Source organism: Mauremys reevesii, linkage group 2, assembly GCF_016161935.1.
Source record: "Mauremys reevesii isolate NIE-2019 linkage group 2, ASM1616193v1, whole genome shotgun sequence".
Classification (NCBI taxonomy): domain Eukaryota; kingdom Metazoa; phylum Chordata; order Testudines; family Geoemydidae; genus Mauremys; species Mauremys reevesii.
The window spans coordinates 271,838,189-271,860,231 of record NC_052624.1 but is presented as its reverse complement, the minus strand read 5'-3'; the positions used below and the strand labels follow the sequence as shown (position 1 = coordinate 271,860,231).

The window sequence follows — 22,043 nt, the reverse complement described above, 5'->3', positions numbered from 1 at the left end:
CCCCCCCCCCAAGATTTGAAAGTATTTTGTTCCCTTATTGGTTCTTTGGGTCAGGTGTCAGCCAGGTTACCTGAGCTTTTTAACCCTTATAGGTAAAAGGATTTTGGTGCCTCTGGCCAGGAGGGATTTTATAGAATTGTATACAGGAGGGTTGTTACCCTGTCCTGTATAGTTATGACAGCATCGCTCAGGTATTGCAGTATATTTACAATGTGATCACACTCGGCTTGCAGAGCCCCTCAATACACAGCCATTCTAGGCAAGTTAAAAAGAGATTTAATCTTAACTCGTGAGTTTTATTACTCCTGTGGGTTTAAACCAAATCCTTCATGCTATTTGAACACTGCATTTTATGTGGTTTAAGCTGTGTTTCTTTTTATAGTGATATTAAAAATATCAAAGGAGAAGGGATAAAGAGGGGAAGTTATTTAGCAAATTTATTTGGACCCTTTTTGGTTTTTTGTCTCAGATAAGCTGAGGAAAGATGACGGTCTTTTGATTAAGGCATTGGATGGGGACTCAGGTTCCATGGATTCACTATGTGGTTCTGCCACATGATCTCCATGTTCCCTCAGGCTAGTTGCCCAAGTACGTACCCAGGGGGTCCGGGCAGGTTGCACCTCAAGTGGCTGGCCCGAGCTGCTGCCCATGCTATCCCAGCTACCCTGCTATTTTGGCGGTGCTAGCTCAAGCGGCACTAGCGCTTCTGTCTGCCCAACCTGGGAAGCCTGCTCCCAGCTGCAGTGTAGACGTACGCACTGTCTCCGTGCCTCGGTTCCCCAAAATGGGAGTGGTGATGCTTCTCTGCCTGTAGGGGTGTTGTGAGCATAAACTCAATAGTGATCATGAGATACTGATAGTAGGAACAGTATAAGTATCTAGATAGTGGTTTCCTCAATATGATATTCATGTGGACTCTGACCCAGCAGCAATCGGAATCTTTTAATTTCCTCCAGTGGGTATTAGATCATGCTGATAAAAGCATGTCACAACTTACCTTCGTTTGCAAGCTCTTTGGCACAGGGGTCATCCTTTTGTTCTGTGTTTGTACAGCCCCTAGCACAACGAGGTCCTCACCCATAACTCGGGTTGTAGACACTACCGCAATGCAAATAATAATAACAACATCAGCACTCTCTGTTATCCCAAGTGAAGTGTTCAAGAGGTAGTGTTATATTTTGAAGTCATGTCGCTGTAGGAGAACACCTCAGTCTGGCAGCCTGCCTCCGGCAGGAGTATGAATTTTCTATTATTTCCATTGTGCTTTTGGGTGGGGCAGGTTCTTCTTGGCTAAAGGTGCTGTCTTTGCAGGGGAGTTTCTAGGACATCACTCACTACACAGAGAGTAGCTTGAATGGTTAACTGGACACACTGCTTTTCTTTAGTAAAAGCACTGGAGAAGATACTGTAGGGACCTACCCAACACTAGCTCCAGGAAATGAGGTACTCGACTTTCTAAGAAATCCCTTCCATATCAAAGTTTTGTTAGTCTCTATCTCTTATTCAGGATCCATATCATACCCCACTAATAAAGTGATGAGTATAAAACAAAGGCTGGGCCGTACCACAGGGAGAAACTGTGGGCACTTCGGAAAGCACAGAGGTCTTCTAACAAATCGGGGCCGTATCTCCTCAGTAGCCAGAACCATCAAATCTCCCCAAGAACCACTGGTCCCAGACCCCACTCCCAAGCAGAATTGTAAGCATCCCCACTGTGTCTAAGGTCTATCCACTATCTCCGTGGGTGGCCTTGCCTTGCATATTTTCCTCAGAGCCTTGACTCAGCAAGGTCAGTTTCAGAGGGAGCTTTAGACTCACAGGAATCCAGGCAGCTCAGAGTTGGTCAGAAACCAAACGTCATTCCATAGTAATCTGGGGGTTTACAAGACGTACAGTAAAAGGAAGGCAGCTGGTCAGCAGCAGATGCATTCATTTAACCCAGCATTGTGTGACTCAGGAAATCCCATTGAGGAGACGATGTTGCAGCTCAGCAGCAGAATGGGTAATTCAGGCTTGTCCTCTACAACTACCAACCTTGGCATAATTGTAAAGCGTTTTCTTCTCTTTCCTTCTTCATCCTTCAGAAAAAGGCATTGGATACTCTTCTCAGAGGGAGGATGGAATGTCTGTCGTGTCAAAAGAGGGGCCTGTGCATTGGCTCAGAGTTGGTCTGTGGAGTGTAACTTGATGAAACTGTCATCTTTAAACATTTTACAGCTGTTCCCCAAACAGGACACAGTCTTGGTTTATACAACGAAGCTTGTGGTGCTGAAATATTTTGCATTGTGGGATTTACAACCTCTCTTCTTTCAGGGCAAGATTTAATAAAAGTCCTTGGCTTATAAGGGCCCACACAGCCTTGGGGGGAAGCCAGGCAGAGTTCTGTACTGAATGAGGCCTCTATTATATAATGTTGACAGATTTCTGAAGATACTCCCAGTCAAGTGGGTTTAGGTGACTGAATAGGGGCTTCAGCTTCAAAGCTGGGATCTGGAGGTGGGATCCATTTTAAAGATCAGGGCTATTTGCAAGATTCAAATCTGGACCTGGGTTTTTTAACGCCTCTAATGTACTGTCATGTCTCTGGTTTTAGGATCATAGTTCTGTTCTGCTGTAGCTGTCGGGGCAGAGTTATCAGAAAACCTGCCTCTGCAGGCAGGGATCTCAGTGTATGGATTATGAAAAAAAGATAGATTGGTGCTTGTAATGGAGCTTTTAGCTCTCTGGTGTTGTTTCCTCAGTTTCCTCACTGGCCCTCTGTTTCTCTTCCAGGCCCTACTCTCCCTCTGTGATCACTTGGTTCTCCAGCCATAGCAAAAGGCTACCCCTTCTGGGGTACAACCAACATCCTAACACAATCAATGTCCTTAATCAGTCACAGCCTTAATAGCCTTCCCCAGTCTCAACAGCCCTTCCTTGGTCCACCCCAAGCTACAGTCTTCACCCCGTTGCGTCTGGGCTGCCACAGGACTCATTTTATTCTCCCCAGGGTAAGCAGCCCTGCAATCCTTCCCTCTGCCTATAGGGTTTTCCCTCACAACCACTTAGTGACATAATAGGGGATCCCAGCTCCTGCCCTAAACCCAAGGCTTCCCTACTTGACAATTGGTAGGGCCACTTCCCGGTACTGCATGTCAAAATCCTCCCTCTTCTCCAGGGCTCACCAAAGAGGCCTCTCTCTATAGCCACTCTCACCCCTCTATAGGTTCCTTCTTCTCACTTCAGCCTCCTCAGAGACCCTTTTCAGCCTTTTTCTGACCTCCCTCCCCTACCCCCAGTGTAGGGCCCGCTAAGCCAGGTCTTGCTTTTTCCATGTCTCTGTCAACCTGAGTGTTATATAGTCCTGCACTCAGTCACATGTTCCCTATGCCTTACAAATCATCAAGATATTTAATCTTAGCCTACTGACATTTTATGGTGAGGTTTCATTCCCCTTTATGAGCTAAAAGAAGTCAAGCTGAATCATACTTGTGAAACCAACAACCCCGCAGCGGCTGGAGGAGCCCCAGCCAAACTGCCCCAAGCACTGGCAGGCCCACCCCAGCCACCCTCAGCTGCTGGCCGGCCCCAGCTGCGTGGGCTGGCCTGTGCTGCCCCAAGCCACCCGTTGCCCTGGGCTACCATCTAGCCATATTAATGCAGAAAATGTAAAATTCAATGAGAGTCTTTCCATTAGTGTAAATAACTCTTCTGATAACCTCAGCCTCCTGAATCAAAATTTCTGACATTTACACTAGATGTGAGGGGACGTAGTAACTTTGGGACTAAAATGAGCAATGCCCTTCAAAATAAGCAACATTTGAGAGGCCTAACTGCATGTGGATTTATACCCAAAATGCGCAAGTAGCATAGCCGCTAGGCACAATGGATACTAATCCCTGCCAGGTGAGAGGAGCCAAGGGAGGATCGTGCCAGCACTCCTTCACATCGTAGCTTTAGCACAATGTCCAGACAAGCTAAGGATCAGCTCTGTTTCCTTTATTTTTTTTTACATTGTGAAGTTATTGTTTGGTGGGAGTGGGATGCGGAGTGTTTATTGCTCCTGTTCTTGGATTTATTTGGGCAAGGTACTGATCTTGTTATTTGTTACTGGCATCCTTTCAGGGAACGACTTTTTCAGACCAGAACAGGACTCTGTTTTCTTTCTGGTCTGCAGATTATGAATTCCTCCTTCCAATCCCTACTGAGAATTCCTTTTGCTCAGTTATTATTATTACTTGTGTCGTGCTAGTGTGCCGAGACGCCTCAGTCATGGACCAGGACCCGGTTATGGTAGGCACTGTACAGCCACAGATAAAAAAGATGGCTGCCGTCATGAAGAGGTAAATAAGTAATCGCTCTATCGTTGCTCTGTACCACAAGACTCATTCACATTTTAATCTTCCATTATTTGGGTCAAAAATCCCCAGAGGAACTATCAAGATGTGTACCTCACAATAAGCACACCTCAGGACCTTTCACTGATGGCCCTCTTGTTCCTGTGTGACATCCTCAGAATTGCCATCCCTACACGCTCAAAAGTCATGAGTCAGGCTCAAACACATCATGAGCTTGTTTTAAAATTCATGAAATTTAAAAAAAATAAACCAGCCCCATCCCCATCCCCATCCCCAGCATTTCAGGTTCTTTTCATTTGCCTTCTGGTTTGGGGCCTTAAGGTTCATGGTTTGAAGTTTCTCTTCACAAACATGAGGGCTAGAGATGTATGTTTAGTTTCAAAGAAAGCACAGGTCCTCACAATCACCTGACTCCAGGAGCTGGGGTTTTAAAGAAAAACACCAAATATCAAGAGGTTTGCAATGATATTGAGGGAGCTGAAAACACTGCACCCTTTCCCCTAACATTTGTAGAGTCATCCATTGCAATATTAAGTCTAACAGATGATCCATCCCGGCCAGGTGCTGAGTCCTTCTTGTGAACTGTGAAGTGCCCTCAACCAGCATCACATTGAAGTCACTGAGCTCCTTGCAGTATAGCGTCCTCAGGGTGAAATTCACATATGTGCAAGCCTGGAAGGGAGGGGTAGGAGGGGAAATGCGGTGCGCCCAGGGGAGGAGGCGGGGCCAGGGATTTGGAGAAGGGGTTGGAATGGGGCTGGGAAGGGGCGGAGTTGGGGCGGGGCCAGGGGGCGTGGGAACATTTTTTTGCTTGGGTCGCAAAAAACTTGGAGCCAGCCCTGCATCCCACACCCAGACCTGTGTATTTTTATGTTGGATTCCATATTTGGAGGGTGATGGGACGGGGTAACTTTTCTTTCATTTTTGGCATTTCTAGTGGAGATGGGAAAATGGGCATGGTGCAGGGCAGGTGTTCTAAAGTTCATGAGAAGTGCGATTTATCACTTAGGTCTCCAGTGATGATCAAAGACTTTGTGGTACTATACAAATGAAATTAACTACATATAGTTTATATGTAGGAAACAGCTGTTTAATTTGTCTTCTGATCTTTACTGGAATGTGCTCATAATTTAAATCCACTCATGTCAAATAAGCCCTCTGTGGCAATGTGCTGGTGTGATTTATGATAATGCTGAATTGTCTGTAGTAATAAACAGTTCACACTTAATCCACCAAAATAATCCTATGTTTAACTAAGAATTTGGAACAAAATCTGATCCAGCAGTGAGAAGCTGCTCTCGCTGCTCTCTGAAATGAGCACACAGATAGACCTGTCCACCTTGACCAAAATCATTTTTTAAAAGTATTTCTCGCTTTGGCCTGCAAAGCTGTTCACAGGTTTCTACGCCTCAGCCTTTAAACTAGTATAATCATTCAGAGGGGTTTTATTTTATTTTGCTGTTACAGTTGGCTTTGCTTGCTTTGATTATCCTAGCTGTCTTGTTCTTAGCTCAGTTAGTTACATAGATGACCTGGTTGTGACCATGTTTTTAACATAAGGTGAGCAGCTGTCCCAGGCTCACGAGCACTGTCCAGTTTCAAACGGCTCATGTCAACAGCTTCTTCCACACTAAAGAGGGTGTGTATTAGGGTTGCCAGGCACCCAGGTTTCAACTAGAATGCCCGGTCAAAAATGGACCTTGGCAGCTCTGGCTGTAAAAAGTCCATTCAGTGGCGCAGTGGGGCTAAGGCAGGCTCCCTGCCTGCCCTGGCTCTGTGCAGCTCCCAGAAGCGCCCGGCATCTCCCTGTGGCCCCAAGGCGCAGGTGCAATCAGGGAAGCTCTGCACACTGCCTCTGCCCTGAGTGCCAGCTCCACTGCTCCTATTGGCTGGGAACCACAGCCAATGGGAGCTGCAGGGGTGGCATCTGCAGGCACAGGAAGCGCGCACCGTGCAGAGCTGCTTCTGGGAGCAGCACGGAGCCAGGGCAGATAGGGAGCCTGCCTTAGCCCCACTATACCACTGACTGGGAGTCGCCTGAGGTAAGCGCCATCCAGCCATAGCCCACGCCTCCACCCACACCCCAATCCTTTGCCCCAGGTCAGAACCCGGTCCTGTAGCCCATACCCCCTCCTGTACTCCAACCCCCTACCCCAGTCCTGCTCCCCGTCCCGTACCCAAATCCCCTCCAGGAGCCTGCACCCTGCACCCCCTTCCACACCCCAACTCCCTACCCCAGCCCTGAGCCCTCTTCCACACCTAAACTCCCTCCTAGTGCCTGCTCCCCAAGACCCCTCCTGCACCCCAAACCCTTCATCCCCGGCCCCACCCCAGAGACCACACTCCCAGCTGGAGCCCGCACCTCCTCCTGCACTACAACCCCCTACCCCAGCCTGGAACCCCCTCCTGCACCCTAAGTCCCTAATTTCTGGCCCCACCCCAGAGCTCCACCCCCCCAGCTGGAGCCCTCACTCCCTCCCACACCCCAACCCCCTGCCCCAGCTCAGTGAAAGTGAGTGAGGGTGGGGGAGAGCAAGCAATGAAGGGAAGGGGGCTGGAGTAAGTGGGCGGGTGGGGAGAGGAGGGTCCTCAGGGAAGGGGCAGGGGAGGGGGCGGGGCAGGTGTGTTTGATTTTGTGTGACTAGAAAGTTGGCAACCCTAGTGTGTATGTGTGTTGTGGGTATACTCTGTGCTGTCCCAGCTGGTACTTTTCTTCATATTAATCCATTGAGGGCTCAGTCCTATTTCTCACTGAAGTCAATTCGCCTGGTAACCGCAATTATTTAAGGAAGTAGGTGTGACTGCAGAGATGAAAGGTCAGCTTCTATTTTGGAAGGCAGGGATCTGCCCTGCAGTAAGCTACAGGCTGAAGTCAACGCTGGGTTCTGGCTGCTGCTATGTTTAAATACAAATACCAAAGTATTAAATACAGGTTCTCCACGGACATCACAGTCTAGAGGAGTTCTTTGCATTAACTTCGATAGGAGAGGGACTTGCATTTGATATATAACTACAGCCCCACTGTGACGTTATCTGATTAAAATATGACCATGCAAACCATTGTTACCACTATTGTTATATAATTGCAGCAAATCTTATACAAAGCATGACACATGGTCAGAAAGAGTTAAGCAGCTTGCAGGTTAAATAACCCAAAGCCAACCTCTAGAGACATGTTAGAAGAGTATGCAAATGGTAATTAGGGCCATTCCATGGTAGATAGGCTAGAACTTTGAAATGCAAACCTGTATTGTTAGAAATTGAGGGGTGATACTAATTGTATGTGTGTACTCATATCTTGTTAAGATGTTAGCCATGTAAACAGACTGTTCCTGTCTGTCACTATAGCTATTGATTCAGAGATCAAAAGGAAATATTAACATTTAGATGAATCTTGGGCTGCAATAATGTCATTGTCTATATGTCTCTTTGAAGTTTGTGATAGACTACCTAATGGATAAATTGCCTTGTGTTAATTTGGATAACTAATTACTGGCAATGCTTAGGAAATAAGTCTCCATAATTGCCTATTGGTCACCGAAGGACTCCAGCCTATCAAAGAAGGCCTGAAACTGTATAAAAAATGGCTTGTGTCCTGGTCCTTTTTATCTCAGCTCTGCTTACTGCTTAATGCCGGGGAAGCTTAAGCTTTAAGATCCCCAGTCCTAACCTGGAATCACCCTGAATATACACATTGGACTATGCAGGAGGTCAGACTAGAAGATCATAATGGTCCCTTCTGACCTTAAAGTCTATGAGTCTATGAACCTATGAACTAATTCTGAAAGAACTCTTTGCAACTACAAAGCTCACCCTCTCTGCTATGAATCTGAATCTCAAGAATTGTACTCATGTCTGTATGTATACTGATCGTTTTAACCAATGCTCTCTCTCTCTTTTCTTTTGTAATAAATTTTAGTTTAGTTAATAAGAATTGGCTGTAAACGTGTATTTGGGTAAGATCTATTCATTAATGTGTCCAATCCTTTGGCATTGGTAGAACTTCTTTATATGAGGAATAAGATTTTCAGTAATCCTCATCATATTTGACTAGGGTGTCTAGGTGGAGGCCGGAGGCTGGGTTAGTTCAGGGGAACTGTGTTGTTGGCTTCTGGGTAACCAGTGAGGTATTATAGAAGCTGTTTTATGCTGGCTTGGTAAATCTAAGTATTGGAATATCCATCAGCTTTGGGGATTGTCCACCCCATTCTTTGCAGTTCACCCTAATTGAATGACCTCAGTTGGCTCCCCTGGGACTCCGGCCTCACCCACACAATGAAATATAAGCCTCTTGTAAAGCTAATAACCCCGAATAATGAGCACCTGGCCCTCTATGAATGGTTATTCCCATTTCAGTTAAGTTGCATGGACCATTGCACTATTGTGTTTCAAGCAGCAGCCTTGGCTTTCCCTAGATGTGACTCCTGTCCTAGAGTTCATGGGTGAAATCCTAGCTCCTTTGAAATCAATGAGAGTTTTACCATTGGCTTCCGGTGGAGACAGGTTTTGCCTTAGGACTATCTGTATGCTGCTGATGTATGACCTGGGTGACCTATATTTCCCACAATACAAGTACCAGGAGTTAGTCCATGAAAATAGCAGGAAATAAACGGTGACCAGTCATAAGCCAAAGCCAACCCAAGGGATACCAGTGCAAAATTATCTTTGCAATTGGCTGAATCTTTGAGAACTGAGAATTTGGGAAAGCTCAGGTTGGGATCTAGTTCAGTTTCTTTCTCTCCCCGCACTCCCTCTTCCCCAGAAAAAAACAACCCTGCCTTCCCTCCACTGTTTCAAAAGTGTTTGGCTCCAAAGTTTTTATTTGGCCTCTTATTGAGATAAGAAAACCTGAGATTCCAATCCTGTGTTTAGATTCAACCTCTAAGGAAATATCACTTTAGGCACCATATAGCCAACCTGCCGTATTAACTGTCTCAGGAGACCAAATACCATACCCAGATCTACGAGAGAGCATAATTTAATGTCCCATAATAACATTTGTTATTAGGCAAGGAAAAGTAATCAGAACATTCTAATCTCATCTTTCAGGGTGCAAGCTGACTGCCTGCAGAGTCAGAGGGGAACTTTTCTCCCAAGCTCATGACTGGACAACATGGGGCTTTTCACCCTGCTCCGAGGCCTTGGTACTACCAGAGGCAGGATACACAACTAGGTGGGCCGATGGACTGATCTGGTATGGAATTCATATGCTTCTCTTCCTGGGCGCCTGTGTCTGATGGTTATGTTCACGGCATACACACAGCGGTGTTTGATAAAATGTAGAGCCTCCTGCCGGAAGGCTGCAGCATAACACAACTTTATTTCTTAGAATTCAGAACAATAACACACAAGTACCCCAAAACAGAAGGTAAACACCGCTGCCTCAGGTAGTGGGGCACAACCCACCACACCTTGCTGTAAGCTGGCTCATTCCATACTGACTCTGATCACATGCTTTCCTACAGAGCTCCCTAGGCTGCAAGCAGGACCAGGAAAAACTCCAGTGCTCTTAAAGTGATAGTCTGGACTTCCAACACAGCCCTCAATATACCAAACTGGTTTGTATCCAACTCTGTTGGCTTACTGGTTTGGCCACCCTGTTGGTTACTATTTAGCTAACAGAGAGATGGAGTCAGAGAATGGCTCCAGCAATCTGGACTCTCGTTTGTCTCACACTGTATTGAAAGCCACTTGATTTCTTTAAATGCACTGTTAGTGACTGGCCATTTTGGTTCTTCCCCTCCCTTCACAAGTTGTTGTAATTTCCATTTTGATCAGCCTTTGTCCTGTCCTAGAGGTTGAGTCTAAATAATAAGATGGGTGAACTAGAGTGCCTTGTGATAAAGGAGGATATTGATATAATAGGCATCACAGAAACCTGGTGGACTGAGGACAATCAATGGGACACAATCATTCTGGGGTACAAAATATATTGGAAGGACAGAACAGGTCGTGGGTGGGGGGAGTGGCACTATATGTGAAAGAAAATGTAGAATCAAATGAAGTAAAAATCTTAAGTGAATCCACATGTTGCACAGAATCTCCGTGGATAGTAATTCCATGCTCTAATAAGAATATAACAGTAGGGATCTATTATCGACTACCTGACCAGGACAGTGATAGTGATGATGAAATGCTAAGGGAGATTAGAGAGGCTATCAAAATTAAGAACTCAATAATAGTGGGGGATTTCAATTATCCCCATATTGACTGGGAACATGTCACCTCAGGATGAAATGCAGAGACAAAATTTCTCGATACTTTAAATGACTGCTTCATGGAGCAGCTGGTACGGGAACCCACAAGGGGAGGAGCAACTCTTGATTTAGTCCTGAGTGGAGCACAGGAGCTGGTCCAAGAGGTAACTATAACGGGACCAACACTGTGGCATTTAATTTAAAAAATGAGGGGGTTAGTTAAACAGAAATTAAAAGGTACAGTGACTAAAGTGAAATCCCTGCAAGCTGCTTGGACGCTTTTTAAAGACACCATAATAGAGGCCCAACTTAAATGTATACCCCAAATTAAGAAACACAGTAAAATAACAAAAAAAGAGCCACCATGGTTTAACATCCATGTAAAAGAAGCAGTGAGAGATAAAAAGGCATCTTTTAAAAAATGGAAGTCAAATCCTAATGAGGTAAACAGAAAGGAGCATAAACACTGCCAAATTAAGTGTAAAAATGTAATAAGAAAAGCCAAAGAGGAGTCTGAGGAATGGCTAGCCAAAAACTCCAAAGGTAATAACAAAATGTTTTTTAAATACATCTGAAGCAGGAAGCCTGCTAAACAACCAGTGGGGCCCCTGGATGATCGAGATACAAAAGGAGCACTTAAAGATGATAAAGTCATTGCGGAGAAACTAAATAGATTCTTTGCTTCAGTCTTCAAGGCTGAGGATGTTAGGGAGATTCCCAAACCTGAGGCGGCTTTTGTAGGTGACAAATCTGAGGAACTGTCACAGATTGAAGTGTCACTAGAGGAGGTTTTGGAATTAATTGATAAACTCAACGTTAACAAATCACCGGGACCAGATGGCATTCACCCAAGAGTTCTGAAAGGACTCAAATGTGAAGTTGTGGAACTATTAACTAAGGTTTGTAACCTGTCCTTTAAATCTGTTTCTGTACCCAATGACTGGAAGATAGCAATGTAACGCCAATATTTAAAAAGGGCTCTAGAGGTGATCCTGGCACTTACAGACCGGTAAGTCTAATGTCATTACTGGGCAAATTAGTTGAAACAGTAGTAAAAAATAAAATTGTCAGACACATAGAAGAACATAAATCATTGGGCAAAAGTCAACATGAACTTTGAACGTCTGAACATCTGATGATATTTTTCCGTGTACAGGCCCATTTGGTCTAATATGGCTGCCTTAACAATATTGTAGTCCCTGTACTGTTCATCCCTCAGGATCATGTAGGCTGCTTGAGCTTCCTCCGACAAGCAGGGTGCTAACTGGAGAGCTCCCATTCCTCTGTCCCAACCTGGCTCCTTTCAAATGTTAGTAAAACAGCATCCGTGTTATCTGCAGGCCTCTTTTTACGCAGGCCGACCCCCTGTGTCCGACTGCCGTTGCCAGCAATGATACTCACCAGATGGCGAAGTGATTGCGGCTGATCCTACTCTCAGATGAACTCTTGGAGGCTTTTTTTGCTGTTCAGAGGGATTTCCCTTCCAGGTGGGGGGATGCTTGGAATGACTGTAAGGCCTTTTGCATCTCTTTCTGCTGCTCCACCGACCACTGTAGTGTCTCCTCCCTTGCCCAGATTGCCACGGGCTTCTCCCATCAGGATCTCCATTACTACGGGTGAGGGAAAGATCTTGGATGAGCACCCCCATGTGTGACCGGGCAAGCTCTTCTCTCGCTCTGGGGTCCCTCCCAGTCTTGGACACCACTTGCTTATCAACACCTCAGAGTTTTCTGAATGTTATCACCACCAAGTCCCTGTCACACCCCCTATGTAGCACATCTAACTGCAGTGTCCTCCAACCCTGTCTTCAGGGAGAGAAAGAGGAAGCAATCTCACCAGCCAGAAACCTGCCTTCCCATGGTCTCTGCTAGCCCGGTTTTCTTTGCACTGCCTTCCTGTCCTTTTAATGAGCCTCCCCAGCTGGTGGGATAATTAGGTCCTTAGCTCATCAACCACCAGCCTGCTTAGGCAATTAAGTACTCTCCTACACCATCAGGCTTTTCCTGGTGGAGCTAATTAATGCTTAATTGATGAGAATGCTGGGTCAGCAACTGCCTCTCGGCACACTGTCACACCACTCTTTATGTGGAATTATGCATTGCTGATTGGTGAGATTCTAACAACTTAAGAGTTCCATGGAGCTTTCAAAGGTACTAATTTAACTTGAAGTCCTTGCAGCCTTCAGAATTCGCCCAAGTCATTTTGCCAGCGAATCCATTGGGCGTGGCTGTGATTTGATAGGTCCTACAGGACCTCAAGGACTCCAGCATTGTAAGTGACAGCTCTGTGCCTGAAGACAAAGCACTGAACGTATGGGAGATTGGGGCATTTGCTAGCTCAGCACATTTACTTTTCCCTTTATATTAAATGTATTTAATAGTGGCACAAAATGAAGAGCATGTCCTATTACTTGTGTCACATAGTGAAGCTCGGTAACTGACGTAGGAAGGTGTGAGGACTGGGAACGGGAGGGGTAGTGTCTATGAGAAGATTGCTGTCTTAGGATGTGGTCCACTGAATTTGGCAGTGTAATATTTGGAGGAAAGAGAAGGTGCAGCTTCCAGATTCCAGGTTACGCTAGTGATATTAAAATGAATAACATTCAAAAACAAAACACCTTTGTGCAAAAATATGAATTTACCTTAGGTCAAAGTCTAAACATTTTTATCCAGTCGGGTGCCAACTATGGCCAGAATAAATCACCTACTTCCTGTGTGTGCCACATGCGAAACAGTCAAGTTGCACGTAGTCTCTGGTGTCTGTACTTGCTGTATCTGAGCATGAAAGGACCATGTTGCCATGAGTTCAATGGAATTTCCAGGATTGCAAACCAGCAGGTCATGGTTTCTCATCTTAGAGGAAAAAAAGCGATCATACAGCTTAGAGTTGTGAAATTTTGTGTTTCCAAGAAAGCTTAATGGCTGCAGCTGCAGCTCAGCCAAATGCCTCAAGCCAAGAATCTTGGTGTGCGCAGATTAGAACAGAGAGAGTCTGGCATGCTCATGGCAAAGTGCATCTCCAGGTGGAGGGGGAGGACAGAGGAGCCACTCAAACAGCTGGAAACACTGCGTCATGTCTGTGAAAACAATATGCAGATGTATGCCCTGCACAAGGAACTCCTGGAGATGCCACGTTGAGATAGCCCCTTACATTTTTTATTTTACCTCCATTAGCTACTAGCTTAAGTCACGAATTCAGGACTGATTGCTATGAATTAAGCTGCCCCAACTACAGGATAGTCAAGCAGATCCTTGGTCTTGAAAGACGGATAAAGCTTGGGTCCTAAGGAAAAAGCCTCCAAGGAAGGAGTGATCTCTATGGAATGAAAATTGCCCTGTGAGAGAGACTAGGACCATGCTTTCCTTTATACTCTGTTCCCTAGATTGCTCTCTCTCTCTTTCTCTCACACATGTGTCAATTTACTTTTCACCATGAAAAATTCAAACAATGCTCAGAGTTTGAGGTCAGTGTTTTGCCATTACAATGAGATTTTTACAAAATAAAAGCTTAAAGGTCATGTTAAACTGAAAACTTCTGATTCAACCAGTTGTGACTAGCACCTCCATCATAAAAACTCTGCACACTGCCAAGTAGTTGTATAAGAGACTGTCTCTGCCTCTCCTCCTTCCTTTCATTTCTCTTTCTCTGTCTTTCATGACCCATTCATTTAAACCAACACTTCATTTTTCTTCACTGATAGATGTAGCATTAATCTTCAAGCACTATAGTGCTGCAGCTTGAGAGTTTTCAGATATTTGAACGTCTGGATTCCTTATGCAAAGAAAAAACCATAAAAGAAAACTTTATTGCCAGCTCTTCCTTAAAAGGATCTGATTCACTAACTACTGCACAACCCAGCAAGTTTTAGGCTGTCCTTGCAGTTTTAGATGTTAATAACTACAGGCTTTTCTGAAGTGCAAGCAGACTCCTCTATCCCATGCCTTATGCTGGACTTTGGGAACAATTCCTGTAGTACTTGGTGGATCTTTTTACAAAGAACATGTTGTGGTATGGTAGAAGAGTGCAAACTATTCTCAGCGGGGCCATGAGAATTATAGCCTTTTGGAGGATTCAGTCAGGGACATGAAATCAACTGTTTGGAGTAAAAATGCTACGGGGGCGGGCCATAGTCATTGTCTGTTCTTCACACTGGTCACCAAGACTCCATATCGTCTGTGGTGATTGTATTCAGCAAAGTTCTGTCCTCAAACTATAGATTCTGCTGTAACGTGCAGGCTTTGCATACCTGAACAAGTGGAATATTGGTCTCTAGTGGAGTGGATAAGAGATCTAATACTACGGGTAACAACTACAGGAGCACCCCATTAGCTAGCACAGTAGAGGCCTGTGGTTTTTGGATCCAAAAGGTAAAAGTTTTAGCCCTAGCTTTTGTGCTTACAAGTGATTTACACAATAACTGGGTTTGCTGGCCGCAGGAATGAATTTCTCGTATAGCTGCCATAGAAAAAGTGGTTCCTACCTACTACTAAACCACTACTGTTTAAATCACATCTAAAGAAATAGCAGCCACTACAGGCTGCAGCCGCTAGAGGGTGACATGCTCGCATATTCTTGAACAGTTCTGATTCCATCCAATAGAGGGCGGAGGGGCACATACGTATGAAGCTGCGTGTTACACTGAGCAAAGGCTACAAAATGTTATTTGAAAAAAGCATGCTGTACTTCTGAAAACAATGCATAAGAAGGGCCCAGTGTCTTTACTCATGACCTGTTAGCCCCTGCCCTATAAGGAAAAGGGTTAAAAAAAATTAAAATAATGTTTTACAGTATCATGACTCTTTCCAGGATAAGAATAAGGGTGTGTGTGGAGAAGGGGGTTGGTGTCTCTGGGTGTGTAAGGATATAAAGATAGTTAAGCACTGGAATAGGCTTCCACTGGAGGTTGTGGCATCTCCATCACTGGAGGTTTTTAAGAACAGAGCACACAAACTCCTGTCAAGGATGGTCTAGGTATACTTGGTCCTTTCTCAGCACTGGGGGTTGGACTACATTTCCAGCCCTACATTTCTATGGTTTGAGACAGCTATAAATATATGTATAAAACTGCTTTCTTATTACAAAGAATAACGACTTTATTCCTGGCTATGATTTTCCAGAAGTGCTCTATCTTGGACTCAGAGTTAAATTATACTAGCAAATGGCAGGAAACAGTCATTCCAGCCAAGTGCAGCATTTGAAGAGACACTGCAAATAGCAGCTAATCATTTATATCTCCCCACGCGATCGTAACAGCTTCGGTTCAAGACAATAATTCAATTCCATCACGTCGCAGGGCTTGGCTGCGTGACATGCAGTTTTGGAGGCTGCTCTGGCATGGGGGATTTCTCACTGCCAGGGGCATATTCACTCCGGATTGATGGGCCAGGTTAACTATTGGAAGGCTGTGGGGGTGCAGTATAACCCCAATTATCCAATAGCAGGGGGATACCGATTTTATTCGGATAATCAGGCGTTCAGATAATTGAGAGGGCAGGAGCCATTCAGCAGCAAGTGGCCTCTCCCGTGGGCTTGTCCTCCTCCTTGCGGGTGTGTGGGTGTGTCTCTGCTCTGTGTCACCAGGACCACAGCCTCCCTGTGCCCCCATACCCTGCGCCTGCAGAGACTGGATGTCACTGGCCCTACAGCAGTGCAGGGAGCCTTCGGCAGCCCGCTGTCCTGGCCCTGTTCACACACTCCCAGCAGGCGCCATTCAGCAGCGGGCTCGTCCGTCTCCTCCCAGTCCTGGCCAGGTATCTCTGTTCTATTATCCGAAATGCCATATCATCCGAAGCCCTTCCTTGTCCCCCTGCATGAGATCCATGTGGCAGCATCTCACGTAGCTCATGCCCGGGGACAAGAAAGGGATTCGGATAATGCGGAGGTGCAGCTAATAGGGTTTTGTTTGAAGGGGAGTATAACCGTACAGATACATACACCTAGCACAGCTCTTTCTCACTGCTCATTTGACCGGCAACCTGAAAAAAGCCAGGTTAATAATGCTGCTGGTTTAAAGGAGTCATGACACATGTCCCTCTCTCTGCTGCAAGCTAGTGTCTGTACCTGTCTAGCTGCTGCTACCGATCTCAGCCCTCCTCTCTGCCTTTTGGCTCTCCCCTGAAAGCCTTCAGACCTGCACACACAACCCTCCCCAGAGTCAGTGAGAGCGGGATGCACGTAAGCCAGAGCAGGGCTTTGCCCAGATGCCCTCTTGCATTGGCTTTTATGCTTTTTGTAGTCTTGTTGTTGGTAACCCCTTTTCCTTCTCCCTCCCTCACGGTCCCACTCTTATTCTCTGCCTTCCTGCTCAAAGACCCAGTCTTGTTTCCAGCTGATATCAAAGGGAGAATCGCTATTGCTTGTGATGGGAGCAGGCCCAAGTTCCTTCAGACTATCTATTTATTTTGACATCTTGCAAAAAATAATAGGCTGCATGAATTCAAGCTGATCCCAGCATAAGTCACTTGCTTGGCCAATTACAAGAAGCCTTCCTGATCTGGCTGGATTACAGTGGTCATAATTTCACGGGACAGAACTATTCTCGAACAGTGTCTCCAATGTATTAGGCACAAACAGGGGTTTCTGTCCAATATCAGATGCGACACAGGGTTTATAGCTCAGCATAGTTTTCTTCCACAAACATATTGTCTGTGGCTGTTGTGGGGAAAAGATCAGTGGAGCAACAGCCCTTTAGCCTCTCGGGCAGTTTTACAAAGATTAAAAACCCACGTTGTGCAATTTTTATGGTAGCATAGACAGGTTTCATTTTCCACCCTGAAATACAGGATGTCACTCTCCAGGGCTGTGAGGCCAGCACCTTTCACCAGCTCTAAACTCACTTTTTTACTAGCACCAAATTCACTTTCCCCCTCGCTGTTGAGTCAGCACCGTTCAGCAGCACTACATTTACTTCAGGGGTTTCTCCCCCCCTCTCGTGTTATTTTCTATTCAATGTCATCATAACACGGGGGGTGACATTTCATGACAAATGAAACAGCTGCAAAACTCAGTAGCTCCCCACAGCAGAAGCCCAGAGTAAAATCGCAAATTGTTGCCAAAGATTTTGTAGCAGAATCCTGAAGGGACAGTTGTGGCAATTTAGTCTTGTCCCTGGAGTGTAACTACAGCCAACGCCAGCTCCACTATGTAGGCTAGACAGTCCAGTGGCTGCATCCCTGCCACATGTCAGAGGTCTGATGCAGCAGGAGCTACCACCTCCTCCCCCTTTTACTGCACCTCTGGCTGGATCAGTTGTCCCCTTTGTGGGGCAGCACAGCGAGAGGGGAAGTGGAGTAGCGTAGGCCGTCCCTCGCTGCCTTGTGGCTGCCGCCCAACCTGAAGCAGCAGCGGCACAACCTGCCCCCATGTCCGGGGGGAAGCGGGTAGAATGTGTATTTGTGGTAGGGGCGGGGAGGGGAATAACACCGGGGCAGAGACACGACCTGGGGAGGAGGAGGAAAACCAGACCAGAGTGAGGGCAAGTCTGGGATAGACAGGATTGCGAGGGAGGAGCGGAAGAGGATGGCATGGGGAAGATCTTGTGCTATAATGGGTTAATCTTCAGCAGGAAAGCTAAAGCGGCCAGGACAGCCATCAAGCAGGGCTGGTTGCAGTGCTATACTTCCTGTTGACCCACAGAGACAGGAACTCACTGCAGGGACTGAGGCCAGGTCAACACTAGAAACTTTGGCTGGTATAGCAAGGTGGGCTGGGGGTGATTTTTAAGCAACATTTCTATCCTGGTAAAAGCCCTAGTGGGCAGAGTTAGACTGGCATAAAAGGGCTTTTCCCCAGAGCTTATTCTCAAGGAACCAGCATAAACTATACTGGCAAAAGCACTTCTTTGCTACTATAAACTGCACCTACATTAGCAGGGTTTGTGGTTATAGTTCCCTGGCAAACCTTTTCTAGGGTACACTTGGCCTGAGACAGAGAACACAGCATCAGTGCGGTGTTTAGTTATTGCTTCTTATTACTTAACTAGATAAGTTGCTATCTGGGACTGTCAATAAATTATGTAACACTTTTTTGGTGATTTTCAAGACCCACCCACCCTTTGCAACACTGAAACAAACACACATAATTAAGGACCCACCTTTCCCCTCTGCATTATGTAATTTATGGACAGCCCCTACCCTAAAGCCTGCCTCGGTCATCAGTGAAATACCAGATGTGAGCCAATGTGGTGAGGAAAAGAGCAGGTCATGGACCAGGTGGAAGGAGAAGAGAGAGAGAGAGAATGGTGGGGGAAAACACAGACTGAGCTGAGGGAGGGAAAGTTTGTATGGCTGCCTCCATCCTGGCCCATAACCAGGATTGAACTGATGACCTCCAAAGCTATAAGAGTATGGCTACACTTGAAATCCTACAGCAACCCAGCTGCAGCTGGGCTGTTGTATCACTTCAGCCTAGACACTCACTACAGCAATGTGAGGGGTTCTCCCATCACTGTAGTTAATCCACCTCCCTGAGAGCAGCAGCGGCTCCAGGCACAAGCGCTCCAAGTGCATGCCTGGGGTGGAAAGCTGTGGGGGGGGGCACCTTGCCAGTCCCTGCGAGGGCGGCAGTCAGGCTGCCTTCGGCGGCTTGCCTGCGGGAGGTCTGCTGGTCTCCGGGGATTCGGCAGCAATTCGGCGGGGGGTACGCCGAAGCCACGGGACCAGCAGACCTCCCACAGGCAAGCTACCGAATCCGTGGGACCGGGGACCTCCCCCAGGCAAGCCGACGAAGGCAGCCTGCCTGCTGTGCTTGGGACGGCACAAAAGCTAGAGCCGCCCCTGCCTCAGAGGTGGTAGAGGTCAACAGACGAATTCTTCTGGCAGCCTAACACTGTCTGGACCAGGGATTAGATTGGCATAGCTACAGCTCTCAGGGGAGTGGCTTTTTCATGCCCCGGAGAGATGTGCTATGCTGAAGTAAATTCCCAGTGCAGACCAGCTCTAAGTCTCTACAGCTTGAGCTAATGTAAACCCACACACCTCCTGGATGTGGTGTTCTGGCCCCTCTAGTGGCACCGACACCTCTTAGAAATTAATGTGTCTGCTCTACAGCCTTAGCTAAGAAGCATGTGGCTTTTAGCTCGTGCAGTAGAGGCTCATATACTGAAGTCCCAAGTTCAATCCTGCCCGCCAGTGACTGGGGTCTTAGGTGTTACACTAAGAACCAGATACTCACTGTGGGCAGAGTGGGATGGGGGTGAGAGAGGGTCTGTAAAAGACCCTTGTCGGGCACAGCAGGGAACATGAAACGCACGCTGACCAGTGGGTTACATGTGTCTATCTGTAAAATGGGGAGAGTAAAAACTCTACCTCAAAGGCAGGAAAAAGCATCATAAGGCTGTGACTTTAAAAAAATAATTAGTGATTTGGGGGGGCACTTAAAAAAACCTTAAAGGGGCCTCATTGTCAGGAAGTTTTGAGCTCCGTCTCTCATCTTGGCCTTGAGACCCTCTAGATGGAAGGTGTTAGGTAAGTGCCATATATCACTATTAGCTAGGAGAGCCAGGCCAAGTCAGGGAAAGCCCTGCACACCTGGGAGATACCAACCAAGGTTTTAGAACTTGGCAGCGCCTGGGCTGTAACTGAGCGCAGTGGCGGAGGTGTGCCAGGTTGCCTAAGGCAGCAGAGCCCCCAGGCTAAGTTCTGGGTTGCTGACAAGTTGGGCCGTGCTGCTCTTGCAAAAAGGGAACGTCAGGCACTTTGTCTGCCAAAAAGTGTTTTGTCAGACTCTGGGGAGCAAAAACTCATGTGAAGCCAAATATAACACGAAGGAAAAGCTGGTAAATTAAAAAAATTAGGTAATAGGTTAAATTTGCCTGCCCCAAGCCCTGCTGAAATCCATGGCAAAACTGACCGATATCAGAGAGTCAGGTTCTCAATACAGCCTTCCGCGGAGACCGGTGCAGTTCCATGGACTTCCAGGGGGTGTAAGGGAGAGAATTTAGACCAGTGAGCCCTAGAGCCCTATTGAGAGCTAAATATAGTCTGTGAGCTCTATTTTTAATCATACTAAAATATTTATAAAGGGGAAAACGAGGTTTAAACAGGGAACTGGATTCAAAGGGGAGGTTTTCGTGAAAAAGGCCCTCTCGAAGGGATGCCTGCTATGGGTGAGAGGGCGCTGATGACACATCAGCAGAGTCATAATTCCCACTTCACAAACACAATCAATACCATGGGTGTGACTAGTATAAAGCCATTGACCTCAGTTGTGCTCTGAGGACGGTCCGGAGCTAATCTGTTGATGAGTTTTCAAAGGCTTTGTGTAAGGACCCACAGGGCTAGAAGGTGGGACCAGGTGGATTCTAGACCACTGAAATCGCCACATCACCACAGAAGCCTTAGGTTAAGCTTTTATGGGAGCACCCTGTGAGGCTGGGCCCAGCGGGACGTGCCACCCAGCAGGACCTGAATGGCACCGCCTCACAGCCCACTGGTTGGCTGACACAAATACTTAAGCCAGGAAGTCATGGCAGGGAGTTGTCTGAGCAACAATAAAGGCTGCCTGCCTGTCTTGCTTACTTCAGACCCCGTGAATGAGAGATCCCAGACTTCGACTTCTGATCCGCCTGGTTTATTCTCTGGCTTACCTTGGACTCTGACCTCCTGGTAATTGGACCATGCCTGCCTACTGCTGCCAGACTCCTGTGTAGCCTTTTATTTTGTTTAAAGTAAATTTTGTAATGTGGTATTACGCCACCGTGGGTTTGGGTCTGGTCGTTACAGTTTCAAGCTTAACAGAGTGAAAGTCACCTCTGCTACTTCCTGCAGATTTAGAGTCTCTAGGAACACATAAAGGCGCAGGGTAATGACCACACATACATTCACCATTACAAGTCTGTTTTACAATTTTTATTAAAGTTATGATTACCCGAGCATCTAGAAATTCTATACAGACCCACGAACAAGTTACAAATAGAGTTATACTCAACATCCTTAACAATAGTGTTAGGGTCTGATGTCTCTCTCATGGATTGGTCATCAGTAGAGGGGTGGTTCCTGCTAGTTTCCCATGGGAACTCAATTTTCCTAATCTAGGCACCCTCTTTTATAATGTGATTCTGACTATAGCTCATTAGCATTTCTGCAGAGAGTGCACTCTGTGGGTAGGGCATGTGTTAGAAAAATGTGATTACCGGCTATCTTGTAAGCAAAGATTACGCTTACTGTTAAATTTTCACAATATCACCCATTGGTGCATCTTTTCGCATAATCTTAGGGCATCAGGTTATTCTTTGGTCACTTATTTATATCAGCATTTCTTATCTCCAAGGCCTAAAATAGCTAAGCTAAAATCTTGCAGGGCACAGCCTACAGGCCTTGTGATTCAGCCCTACTTACTTAGATATCAAATACATGATTATTCCCTCAACATACTGATCAATTTTATACTTCTATAATCCTACACCTTAACTCCATTTAACATACAATGATTATATATGACATTACATGTTAGTTATTCATAACCACACAATAAATGAACTATAAACTAAAATCATTGGCTACATCTGGCC

At 46.1% G+C, this 22,043-nt stretch overlaps 1 protein-coding gene across 2 annotated transcripts in view; it reads right to left on the bottom strand.

The window, feature by feature from the left end:
• Positions 1-21,536, bottom strand: part of CCN4 (cellular communication network factor 4) — an 85,870-nt gene extending 64,334 nt beyond the window's left edge. The window contains exon 1 of one of the 2 annotated variants that reach the window (XM_039525372.1): positions 21,462-21,536. In XM_039525372.1, the coding sequence (XP_039381306.1) occupies positions 21,462-21,500 (39 nt within the window). In that variant the 5' untranslated portion in view covers positions 21,501-21,536. Of the gene's footprint in view, positions 1-11,935; positions 12,135-21,461 lie in introns of those variants that run through there. The other variant, XM_039525373.1, reaches the window with a different exon arrangement.
• Positions 21,537-22,043: the final 507 nt, after the last annotated feature.